Genomic DNA, 12,927 nt, shown 5'->3' on the forward strand with positions numbered 1-12,927 from the left:
GTTGGTTCAAGCACTGCCTATAACTGTTCCTGTAACTCTTTGAAACAGCTACTGTATACTTACCAGGAAACTTGAGTTTCACTTTTGCCATTTAGAGGCATTGAAATAAGTTTAGGCAGGGTAACACAAAACAAAGAGGCTATTCATACAACTTCAACACAATAGCCTTGTATCTAAGAGTTTTTTCACGCTTAATTAATTTAGGGGCACATGCTCTAATGGATCCTTGATATATAATCTATTAACCTTAAAGTTGATGATGCTTGTTTTCTTATCGGTAGAAAGCAGGAGCTTTTACCATTTCGAATATGAAAGAAGGAAAGAGAAAAGTCCGTTTGTGCCTTATTTTAGTACTAAATTTTACAACCTGCAGCAGGGTTGTTTAAGTGCTGTTACACGATAATCAGTCGCCTGTGTTTGAACTGTGAAAGTCAACTTCAGAAATTCATTAGTTGATCATGGTTAGGCTGACATCTTGTGGACATGTTTTTAATAACATTCTGCACAAATGATATTTGCACATAGTAATGCAATACGACTCCCGTTAGCAGCAGTGCGTGGCACGTCTTTCAATTTCTAAACATTTCACAGACCACTACTGTACATACTAGTAGATTTTTAAAATGTACATTTATAAATATTCGTTATTTATGGGGATCTAACGTAATAACAACGAAATAATTAGCGCTCAGCAAACATTTGTAATATGTACAGTACATCTGAATTACTGTACGTGAGTTTCGTATTGATTATAATATTTACCCACACGCATGTAAACATGTATATTAAATAACAATGAGCTGTCTCGCAGTGTTTGGCTGCCTTCAAAGACGGTATATCAGATGACAGTGTTAGCCCTTCACCTTATTCTGTAACAGTTTTCTTTTCTCCTGGACTGTCCCTGATTATCTGCGGTGCTAAACTTGGGAACCAAGTGCATATAAACTGTGGTAGCAGGCTTCCCAACAATAAGCAATCTGCTTACCACGTTTCTAATTTTTCCTCCGTTCCTTTATTTTGTTTTTCTTTTAGTGATTTGGATTACAGTGCTCTCTGTACACTTTTTTTTCCCTTTTCAGACTTATTAGCGAAAAATGGATGAACGTTCAAGTTGGAGATATAATCAAACTAGAAAACAACCAGTTTGTTACGGTAAGTTTCATTTGGGAAAAAAAAAACTTTAAATTATACGGAGTAAATTAACCAGATTTATCAGATTTTCAACAGATTAGATACAATGTGTAAAATTCAATATGAGGCAGCAGATTGCCGATAAGAGACAGTTGCGAAAGCAACTGGTCCTGTTTTTTCTTGCTTCGCGTTTCTCTATATTAAACAGCAGTGGCAGACCTTTCTCTATATTAAGCAGCTACAGTTCGTATCTAGACAATAACCCTGATATTTGTTTTTTGTTTTTTCAAATTCAGGCAGATCTGCTATTGCTGTCCAGTAGTGAACCTCTTAATCTCGTATATATTGAGACTGCCGAACTGGATGGGTGAGTCTAATTTTTTATTGCGATGATTAACGACGTATTGTATTGCCGCATATTTAAAAATATGAATACGAATTTCATTGTAGTTTTTACAAAATTGACTTATTCAAGGCCTTGAAGCATATTTGATTGAGTTTTGTATTTCAGTGTTATTTTATGTGCTTTTAAACTGGGACATTATTGCTCTTGCTTGCGTATTTTTGATGTTTTTAATTAGTACTGTGGTGATATTACTATGGGGCAGCATGATTTTACAGTGATTAGCATTGGTGTCACGCAGTGGGACCCTGAGTTCAATTCCTGGGCTGCTATCTTCATGGAGTTTGCAAGTTATCTCCATGTTTGTGTGGGTTTCCTTTGGGTGCTCTGGTTTTCTCCCACAATTCATTGGAGGGTACACAGAGACACAAACATGCATATTCTCACACAGGAGCTAATTTTCCCAGAAGCAAATTAACCTAGCAGTACAGAAGGTCTTTGAACTTTGGGAAGAAACTGGAGCACCTGGTAAAAATTAATACGAACACAGAGATATAAATTAAACCCCATAGGTCCAGACCCCTGATACAGTAAGCCCAGAACTGAACCTAGGGACTCAGTGGTGTTAGGCAGCATTGCTTACCACTGTGCCGCAGATTTAGAGATCGTTTAGAACTAAAATCTAATCGTTCTTCAGCACTCAAAGAGCAGAGTTCTCTATATTGAACAGATTACTTGCCATTACCTACCAATAAGTCTAACTGGAATGGAGCTCTCCGGGATCAGGGTTGGAGACCGCTGCTTTCAATTGATCAATATGCAAGTAAATACAAAACCCCCCCGGCTTCCTCCTCCCTCCGCCAGTGCACACAGAGCAAGATAACATAATTCAAACGGGCTAACATATTGAACTTGATACTCAGTAACTAGTTATACAAAAGTGAAAAACATGGGCCTACCTTACCACTTGACTCGTTGGCGCTTCCGTCGCAGCAAACTTGGCGATGACATCACCGAGGTCCACCTGCCTTGCGGTGCTGTTCTCTATAGACAGCAAAGCCAGAGCTGTCTTTCCTGTGTCATGCTGGACCTCAGATAAGTTTTGATCCACACCAGTTTGCTGAACGAGCGTTCAGCACTGGCGACAGCAACTGGAAAACTGTTAAAAGCACTTGAACTGCTACTATCACTGTGTTTGGAAACGTTTCCCAATGGTCTTTTCTGTTGTGTTTCTCGCTACCCGACTTCACACTTCTGGATTGCTTTCATGTTGCACACTAACGAACATAACGTAGCTACAGTAGATGTAAGCTTGTCTGTTGCTCAGTCTTGTTGGGGAACAGGTCGCGTTATCCAATTCTACATATTTTGAAATGAACGCGCAAATGACCAATTGCAAATCATCCGCACAGCCGTGTTTTCCAATAGATCATTGTGTTTTATTTTAAAATACGACAGACTAATATTGCTATTGGATAATACACCGCGTTAGCCGCCCCTGGCATACGAACTCTCGTTCGTTTACTATTGATCCGTCCTGGTTTAAAATTCTGCCGTATTTTAGCTCCAATTACATAATTCTGAAAATGTTCATCTTGCTGATATTTGGAAATCTGATAGGTTCAGAATTGTTGATCTCCGCCGGTTCAGACGTCCGGTTTATGCCGCATGTGAGGTCATTGCGGCCAATAAAAACACGCGGGGGTCCTCTTCCCTTTTCCGTGAAAACAAACGCACGTGTGCCCGTCTGCAAACACACGTACAAGGAGAAATGGAGAGAGGCCGCGTTAGCCAGACGGGAACAAGCGACGCAAGTTTTGAAAAGAAGGGGGCTTCATCGGTTGTTTGGAAATGGTTCGGATTTAAAAAGTCGGACCACGAGCAGAAAACGGTCATCTGCCAACGATGTCGGGCGACGATTTTAGCCAGAGGCGGTAATACGAGCAACCTCTTCTATCACCTACAGTATATTGTATTACATATTTGTTTCAGTTCTGCAAAATAAAAATGTTCCAAGTTCTGCTTCCGTTCAATGTTGAAATTTCAAAAATACTAAAGGAACAACATGGTAGCTTACCAACAGTTAATAATAAACTAATAGGTAACTCCAGGCAATACAAACTTACTATCCAAGTCTTGTACTGCTTTTAAAGCATGGTCTATTGAAATTCTGAGATAAAATTCGATATCGTTATATATATCGTTACCATTCAAACTTAAAATTATACCGTGATATACATTTTAGGCCATATCGCCCAGCCCTAGTGGCAAAATGGATTTATTCTTTTTGAGCTGAAAATACCTAACAAAATACAGTATATGAGTATTTTTGCTGTCTTTAAATGTTTAGCTAATATGAATGTTAATAATACAGTATGTCTGGGCTTCTTCTTACATACTGTACTGTGTGTCACTGGGTGTGAAACACAATCTGTATAAAATGTATGAATCACTTTAAAATATTTTTCTTTTAAAAAAAATCATTCTCATTAGCAAAGTTCATGGTTGAAACACATTTTAAATACCATTTTCAGAGAAACTAACCTAAAGGTGAAGCAGGCCCTGACAGTTACCGGGGAGATGGGAGATGACATCCAAACACTAGCGGCTTTTGATGGTGAGTTTCAGGGAACAGTTCGGAAAGCTGGAACAGATAATGAATTAAGGCGTTGCCAGAGAGTAGTTCTAACACCCCCAAATGTACGGCCTTCCAACCTTTTGTAAAAAGCAAGTATTCATTATCATGCAGTATTCATCATTCGTGTTAACCAGAGCATAAATTTAAAAAAAAGTAAATCGCACAAAAGAGCAGAACAAGAGAAAAAATGTGTAAAACAGAACATTTGACTTAAATTAATACCCTGTTGTTGTTTTTTTTTGCAATAATACCATATTGATTTTTTCGACCTCCTGATTTTTTAAAGCGCGTCGGAAATCCATCTTTGGTTGCTTTCAGGTGAGGTGAAATGTGAGCCGCCCAATAATCGCCTGGATAAGTTCATGGGCACGCTGACGTACCAGGGTCAGAAGTATGCCCTGGACAACGAGAAAATCTTGTTGAGGGGCTGCACGCTGAGAAACACGGAGTGGTGCTTCGGCCTTGTCATCTTCGGAGGTGAGCCTCGCCACGAGAGCTGTGCTGGCTGCCCTGAGGTACTGTACCCGGCTGCGTGGTCTGATCACTTTCATTAGGTGAATTCTTGGCTGTTGACATGAGTCAGGAATCCTAAGGTTGTCAGACTACATTCTGAAACACATGAAACAGAGGAAATGAAATGGGAACAAATGACAGGAATATGTACCAGCACGTTTGTACATATCTAAGTACAGTATATCCATCCATTAAGAGAAAATTACTCATCCTGGTGGTGAGGAGGAACAGCAGCCTGGAGTCTTTCTCAGAAACACAGAGCTCAAGGAAAGACTGGGATCACAGTACTGCCATCACCATGGATATGATACCAGTCCATCACATGGCAACAGAGGAAAGGACGGTATAGAATAGGCAATCAAAACTAATCAGCATGTCTTTAGTACATGGAAGGTAACCAAAATACCGCACCCCCTTAAAAAAAAACCCATCTGGAGACAAACCTAGGGATCACTCCTTTGAAGTGTAACATTGGAGAAATGATTATTCTAATCCAGTTCTGGGTGTTTTCAAGAGGACCGTTTGTGCAGAGTTTTACAACACTGTTTTTTAATAAATTATTATATCTTGCAGGTCCAGACACCAAGCTAATGCAGAACTGTGGGAAGACAACGTTTAAACGGACCAGCATTGATCGATTAATGAATGTACTAGTGCTCTGGGTGAGTGAGGGAGAGATCTTTGAATGATCTGAAAAACAGAATTTCATGAAATATGTTGAAGTAGATAGCTGCTTCAGCATGCGCAGGCTGCAAAGGAGCAAGTAAAGGTTTATTCTGTGCTGAAAGGGAAAGAAAATAATCAAAGTTTTGGTTGTGGAGCCTTCTTCAGATGTGACACATCTGAAGAAGGCTACACAGCCAAAATGTTGCTTCTCTTTTCTTCTCTGTTCAGCATGGAATAAACCTTTACTTGCTCCTTTTCATGAAATATGTTTTCTTATGTGGGCTACAGTAATTTGAAGTAGCTAAACTAATGCTTTGTGCTGATGATGTGGTTCTGAAGTTTCTCGAAAAGACTGAAATAAAGTTGTGCCATTGTTGTTGTTGTTCTGTAGATTTTTGGATTTCTGGGTTTCATGTGCACGGTCCTGGCAATTGGCAATGGGATCTGGGAACAGCAGGAAGGATCTAAATTCACAGTCTTCCTACCCTGGCAAGAGGGAGTCAATGCCCCCTTCTCAGCTTTCCTCACCTTCTGGTCCTACGTCATCATCCTCAATACTGTGGTGCCTATCTCCCTGTATGTAAGGTATGCCCTGTTTTCCTTCAAGATGGCAGAAGAAGATTTATCCAGCAGCAAAGTGATGCCCATCATATTGCAGCCTTTCCTCAGGCTACGTGTGATTCGACTTATGTAAAATTAACTTCATGTAAAGCCCTCCCATGGGGCCCAGGATAAACTTCCCTAGGTCGGTTGACTTTACCTGACTGGTGTAAAGAGCAAGTTGTCCATGAATTTTCTTCCCCTGGTAAACAGCGGAGTTAAAGTAATCTCCAGCGTCCAGCAGGGGGCTCCATTTTACACTGACTCTCTCTTTTCACACTCATGTGGCACATTCCCAATCAATCAATCAAGGTTTATTTACCAATGCACAACAAAACAGCATACAGCGGTGGTTGTCGGCAGTGAATTGCATTTTCCGCAAGCTCGCCAAGGAGAGAAGACAGAATGTGATAGAACATTACAAGAAGAATACAATAAATTATACAGTAACAATGTACAAGATTATGTCATAATAAAAAAAAAATGCAGGCGTGAAAAAAAAAATTGCATACTGTCTCGCACTTCTGAAAATTGTGAGCAACCTGTATTGCAACCATGTAAGGGACGCACCTGGATGATTTATTATTTTTATTATATATTGTGTTTAATTACTTAACAGCACGGTGCATGGGAATGAAGAGTACTGAATTTTTTAAATTGGTAAAATCAATTTGCTGTACTGTATTTATGTGTATGCTATATTTGGTGTATTTCTAATTATAGAGTTTTTAAAACGTTTTTTCCCCCATTCGTCATTATTTAATTTCTATCCTCCTTGTATAAACAGAGTGTAGTTTTCTTTCTACCTCATGGACCGCTAGCTGCTGCAAATGTACATTCTCTCTCTTGCTCTCGTCCCTCTCTGTGATTAACACACACCTGTTTACCATTAAAGAACAGTAAATACTGTTGGGCCTGCAATTCTGCTCTCAGGTCCTTCCTTCTTTATAAACACTGACACAGCTGGAGGATCACTGCCATATTGTATCGTGAATAGTATTTACATGGTGGCTTAGAAAGAATCATTTCTGGCTTATAATGTAAAGTCACATAACACTCACGTGAAGGCTTGCAGAACCTAACCCTTGCATAACCTGGGAAGTAGGTGCATATATAAATATCACATTGATCAGAACAGATGAAGAAAAGCTAGTTGAATGGATTTTTATAGAGTTGATTACATTGTACAATATTGAATAAACATTGTTCATCGAATAAAGACAGTTTTAGTATATATAAATAAGGATAAATACAATTAAATAAAGTGTAAAGACAGGTTTAATTGTGCTCTTTTATCTAATTAACCTGGATTGGGTTAAATTAATTAACCCCTTGACTCAGCATGATTAATTTGACTAATTTAGCAAACTCGGTTACATTCAGTGACACTGTGCATGTCTGGCAGCGTGGAGATCATCCGGCTGGGGAACAGTTTCTACATTGACTGGGACCGGAAGATGTACTACCCTCGCAGCGACACGCCCTCGGAAGCACGCACCACCACCCTCAATGAGGAGTTGGGGCAGATCAAGTACATCTTCTCCGACAAGACCGGCACCCTCACACAGAACATCATGGCCTTCAACAAGTGCTCCATCAATGGCAAATCATACGGTATGGCCTGCTTACTGGGACTCGTGGGCACCTGCCAGTCTGTTGTTCTCTGTTTCATAGGGTTTCATGGTGAGCACCATCTCAAACATCAGTGTGCATAAGGACATGAAGGATTAATTATTCATATTTCTGATTAGGTTTGTGGATGTATCTAGCTGGGTTATGAGCTGGGTTAAGTTATTTTATATGTGTTGATCATTCAGTTTTAAACCTCCTTCCATCCAGCTGTGGAGTAGCTGGAGCCTATCTTGACAAGCCTACTGTACCAGGTGTAAATTTAACACATTTCGTGTCTTATTGCTGCAGGGGACGTGTTTGATTTTGCTGGGCAGAGAATGGAAATCACTGAGGTGAGAACTGCAGAGTTACATGTGCTATGCCAAAACAGCCACTGAAATTCTATGAAGCAACAGTTTGCTGATGCAGTCATTCTCAATTATGAAGGCTGGAAGTCCAGGGGCCAGAGACAAAGTGCAGCTATTCTAGTCTCACACTGTGAACATGCTGTGAGACTAGAATGATCTGTTGATCTACCGTGTTGCTTGTAATGGTTTGTAACTATTTCCAGAAGTATAAAATACTGTATATACTGTACGTATTTCTGTTTGTCTTTTGTTTTAGTTTGGGAGTCTTTATTAAGATGAATTAATCATAAAGTGATCTCTCAGCTAAAAAATCTAAGAATCTCTCTATTGAGAGACAAAACAATGTCCCTTTATCATTTCAGTCACCAATGATGCCCTCCCAATTCATGATAATATCTGTTTTGGTGCAGCAAAAGAGAGCAGCAATAAACGAAAAAACAAAACGAAACATTTACCTCTATTTATTTGTTCCTGTAGAAAATGGATAGAGTGGATTTCTCCTACAATCCTCTGGCAGATCCCAAGTTTGTCTTTCATGACCACAGCCTGGTGGAGGCTGTGAAGCTGGAAAACCTGGAAGTGCACACTTTCTTCAGATTGCTCTCGCTCTGCCACACTGTCATGGCTGAGGAGAAGAAAGAAGGTGGGATTTCTTTTATGTTAGAAAGGTACCATAATACTCGGCAGGGAAACTCTCCCTGGCACCTGAGCCTGAGGCATCTTATGTGAGCACATCACCAGGATTCATACAAATCTGTGGTATTTCCCTTGGCTCATTCAGCTTATTCATTTGTGAAGAAGATTCAGTAGTTAGAAAGTTTAAATTATGGTTATGATCATATTTATTTACTGTATGTAAAAAAATAAGTTTAAAACAATAGTCTTGTCACTTGTCATTCTAACCAATAAGTTAGAATCTAGTAAAAATGCCCCATAATCATGCTACTTTATCCTTAAATACAGTAAATGAGCTCTTTAATACTATTGCTGGGTGATGAAAACCTAAAGTAAATTAGAACGCTAATTTATAATGACTGTCTGAAGGGTTCTGGGAGTATGGAACAAGTTATCCAGCCATGTTGTTGAACATGCAACAACCAAATGATGTCAGTTAGCCTACTATGAGCTAGTAAATACAGAAATTGTAATTATTTCAAATGTCTTGTAATATCTTGATCAAGTATCAGCAAAGGTAATATTAGTTGAAGTATCTGTAAGTAGGTACAGCAGGTTGTTTTTCAGCAGAATATTTCAAAGCTTAATTTCAATGACACTGAAAAAAGTATTTTTCACTCTGTCTGGTTTGGTTAGTGTTACTCTGATAATCGCAGAGCCATGTTAGTAATAAATGGCCTTTCACGTGAAGCAACTTCATCTGCTCACATGTCAAACCCTTCTGTTTCAGTTAGCTCAGTCAGACTGTGGCTGTTGGCTGGCAGCATTTTGTTTCCACAAGCTTATTAGAGGTTCCTTTCACAGGGAGCATGCCAGTCAAATTCATTGCATTTAGTTTTGCAAATCATGTTACTTTTATTTGCTGTTGCACGGGGATAGCTAAAACCAGATCCCTCTTGCTCTGTTCTGTAGATGATATCTACAGTGTGAGAAAGGGGTAGTTAGGGATACAAAGTGTATTTAAACCCAATGTGTATTTTTGATCAAGCCTTTATCTCACGCAAGATTGTGAGAGGAACCTGATTTGTAAAATTAAACAACTGTCTTAGAACATTTGACATGGCTGCAAAAACTGCACAAATATGTCATGACATGGCCTGCCTGCATGTAAAGGTAAATCAGTTCTAGCATGGCCCATTGCTGAATTGGAATAACAAGCACTGAAATAGATACCCTGTGAGATCCTGGTGAAACTTTCTCAAACTCAGTTGTCAACATCGCAATATTTTAAGAGGCTGCGCCGAATCAGTCTTGACAATCCAATCATTTCTTCTTTCCTTCATTAAAATATAGATTACATCTGTCATCCTTACCCTAGTGTAAGTAGGAAACAATACGTACTGTATACGGTATAAATGAAAAGGGACCAATATGCAGCTTCTGTATTTCCTCTGTCTGCAGGTCACCTACTGTACCAAGCCCAGTCTCCAGATGAGGGCGCCCTTGTCACAGCAGCAAGGAACTTTGGCTTTGTCTTTCGCTCCAGGACACCTGAGACTGTCACAGTGGTGGAGATGGGAGTCCAAAAGACCTATGAGCTGCTGGCCATTCTAGACTTCAACAATGTACGCAAGAGAATGTCTGTGATTGGTAAGTCCAGGGGGCTGCCAGAAATTAGGTCAAGCTCGTCTCATTTCTGCCCGCTCCTTTTTTGGCACTGTAGCTATAGTCCAGGCTTGATATACAGCGAAGTGAAGTTCAAGCAAATTCTTTCAGATGTTCGTAAGTGCAGTGTCCATTTCAGTGTGGGATTAACCTCTTCTTGTTCTTGGTTGTTTCTGCTATTTTTGTTGTCTTTAACCCTAAGTGCGCTGTCCTGAAGGCAAGCTGTCTCTGTACTGCAAGGGGGCTGACACCATCATCTATGAGAGGCTTCATCCTTCCTGCAGCAAGCTAATGGATGTCACTACAGAGCACCTGAATGTAGGTGTCATGTCGCTGGTTTTCTTCTCTTGGCAAAGGCTAACTGAAGCCATCTCTACATACTAAGCTTTAAATTCTTATTAAAGGTGGGGAATTCAAAACATTCCAAAGACCACATAGATAAATGAACAGGCAGGTGAGGACTGTATTTGAGACACTGCGGCTGCATGCTTCTAATAAAAATGAAGATGTACCAGAAGTGAATTTTCAAAATCCAGTTATGTGAGAAGCTCACTTACAAACTATGGAGTCTGAGCGCTCACTCTAATAATTATATGAGCTTTGCTGTTGACTAGTTTATATTTAGTGTATGTGGTTGTCCTCTTAATACAAGGACAATACTGTATCTTAACTGTCCTGTGAGGTTAATTATATCCCTTTGACCAAATGCTATCCATATTTTTAAATTCTCAGGCATTTAATAAAAGCATAATTTGCTATAGGTTTATATTTTTTGGTTAAATTGAGAAATTTAACAATTTACTTTTTCTTTTGAAAAAGACAGACTTTCATTTCTATGAAGAGACGTAGATACTTCTCCCTGTTTTTTTTTTTAAAAGCTGTCAGATGCATTTGCCAAAATAGCAAATTATTGAAATGGATGAGCTTCGCTGCTACATCTCTCACGTTATTTCTAAATAATAGGGCCACATGCAAGAGTTAACATACTTGGGCACCTGTGTCTGGTGATTCAAAGCAAAGTGATTTGCACGTGGCACTTGGCCCGTTTGAGTGTGACACTTGTGTGTTTTGGCGCCCCCTGCAGGAATTTGCGGGAGAAGGTCTGCGCACTCTAGTGCTGGCCGGCAAGGATCTGGAGGAGAGCTACTTTGAGGATTGGAAACAGAGGCACCATGAGGCCAGTGTCGCACTGGATGGCAGAGAAGAAAAACTGGACGAGCTCTATGAGGAGATAGAGACAGACATGATGGTAGATGAAAAAACCCTTTCTAGCTGGACTAGGAGACAACAGGTGGAATGCTTAAAAGGGACAATTTCCATGTGCAAACATCAAGCATAGACTATCAGGGCATTGTTTTGTGCATTAATGGCATATTAAATGTTAAGGGGTGAAATTCCCTTTTCTGTTTTTACTGTAGATTTTTGTCTATTTGTTCTTCATATGTTATGTGCTCTACACAAATACAGTCAAATACTTCTCAGTCCCAAAAAATTCTGTACTGCAAAGCTGAGTAAAAATTGAAACATTTTACTGCATAAACTGGTAAAAACAAAACATTCAGAGAGATAATGAAAATATGAGAATTGCTTCCTTTACCTGGAGTGTAGGTATATATAATACATATCACACTGTAAAAACATTTATAAAATGTGGCTGTAATGTCTAAAGAGTGTTCCACCATGTATTCATTGTTTGTATGTGTTTAAAGAAGTAGGGCATAGTAACAATGATGAACATTTCAAAGAAATGGAAAATAGGGTTAGTATAATAATTTAATATTAATTATTAAGTAATATTATTTAATTAATATTAATTCATATATATATATTAATTGAGTGATATTAATAATGCTCTCTAGTTACTAGGAGCCACAGCCATTGAGGACAAGCTGCAGGATGGAGTTCCCCAAACCATTGAACAACTGTCCAAGGCTGAAATCAAGATATGGGTGCTGACTGGAGATAAGCAAGGTCAGTACACATTCATCCATAACAGTTACAGTGAGGCTGAATCAGTGTGTGTACTTTGAAGGAACAAGGAGGTGTTCTGCTTTGAAAGAACTCAATAAAAACAGCTGCCTACTTCACAGACCTGAAGAAGGTTCCACAGTTGAAACACTAAGTCAGCATGCGTGGGCTGCAAAGTACAGGTTTATTCCATGCCGAAAACAGAAGAAAAGAAACACGAGGTTTAGACTGTGGAGCCAGCTTTGGGTGTGCAATTCTCTATTCAGTTGCATTCACACCACTCATCATCTCTCTCAACTTCACACCACCGGAGTGTCCACTCTGCTTCGCTCCTGCTGCTTGTTCCTTTTTAAACCCTCAAAGAAGGCTCCACAGGGAAAATATTTGTCATCTTATTTTATGCTTTCCAGCAGCATCTACGTATTCTTTTGTAGTTGTAGCTGTGCAACATACAGTAGGATATTTGCTTTAGTAGTACACAGTAGTACTTCATTGACAAATTCTGAAAATGTTAAGATGGTAGTTTTTTCCTCTAATATATTGCCATCCCAGACTGGGTATACTGTAATGTATCTGATTTTGTCTCTATGGGTTAAAAGTACTCATTAAACTGTGACTTCAATTCCATTGAACTGGGTCCAATCTCGAACAGATTTTGAACTCTATCTATGGTATAATGAGGAAGACAAACTTTCTGTGATATCTTTCAAGTTAAGTTGACTTCAGAACAATCTTTATTTACAGCATTAGCAATTACCCATGGAATTGCCTAAACAGCACTAAATAATATTACGCAAAAGGCCTCTTGT

At 39.3% G+C, this 12,927-nt stretch overlaps 1 protein-coding gene across 4 annotated transcripts in view; it reads left to right on the forward strand.

Annotated features, from left to right (window-relative positions):
* LOC148673705 (phospholipid-transporting ATPase ID-like) overlaps positions 1-12,927 on the forward strand; it is a 59,463-nt gene that overhangs the window by 37,703 nt on the left and 8,833 nt on the right. For all 4 annotated transcript variants that reach the window (XM_088630477.1, XM_088630476.1, XM_088630475.1 and 1 more), the window contains exons 7-19: positions 1,080-1,152; positions 1,428-1,498; positions 4,009-4,091; positions 4,431-4,589; positions 5,199-5,287; positions 5,683-5,876; positions 7,297-7,505; positions 7,812-7,855; positions 8,348-8,513; positions 9,947-10,135; positions 10,353-10,468; positions 11,235-11,399; positions 12,010-12,121. In XM_088630477.1, the coding sequence (XP_088486603.1) occupies positions 1,080-1,152; positions 1,428-1,498; positions 4,009-4,091; positions 4,431-4,589; positions 5,199-5,287; positions 5,683-5,876; positions 7,297-7,505; positions 7,812-7,855; positions 8,348-8,513; positions 9,947-10,135; positions 10,353-10,468; positions 11,235-11,399; positions 12,010-12,121 (1,670 nt within the window). The remainder of the gene's footprint in view (positions 1-1,079; positions 1,153-1,427; positions 1,499-4,008; positions 4,092-4,430; positions 4,590-5,198; positions 5,288-5,682; positions 5,877-7,296; positions 7,506-7,811; positions 7,856-8,347; positions 8,514-9,946; positions 10,136-10,352; positions 10,469-11,234; positions 11,400-12,009; positions 12,122-12,927) is intronic.

This window comes from Lepisosteus platostomus, chromosome 4 (assembly GCF_059453375.1).
Source record: "Lepisosteus platostomus isolate fLepPlt1 chromosome 4, fLepPlt1.hap1, whole genome shotgun sequence".
In the NCBI taxonomy this organism is placed as follows: Eukaryota; Metazoa; Chordata; class Actinopteri; order Semionotiformes; family Lepisosteidae; genus Lepisosteus; species Lepisosteus platostomus.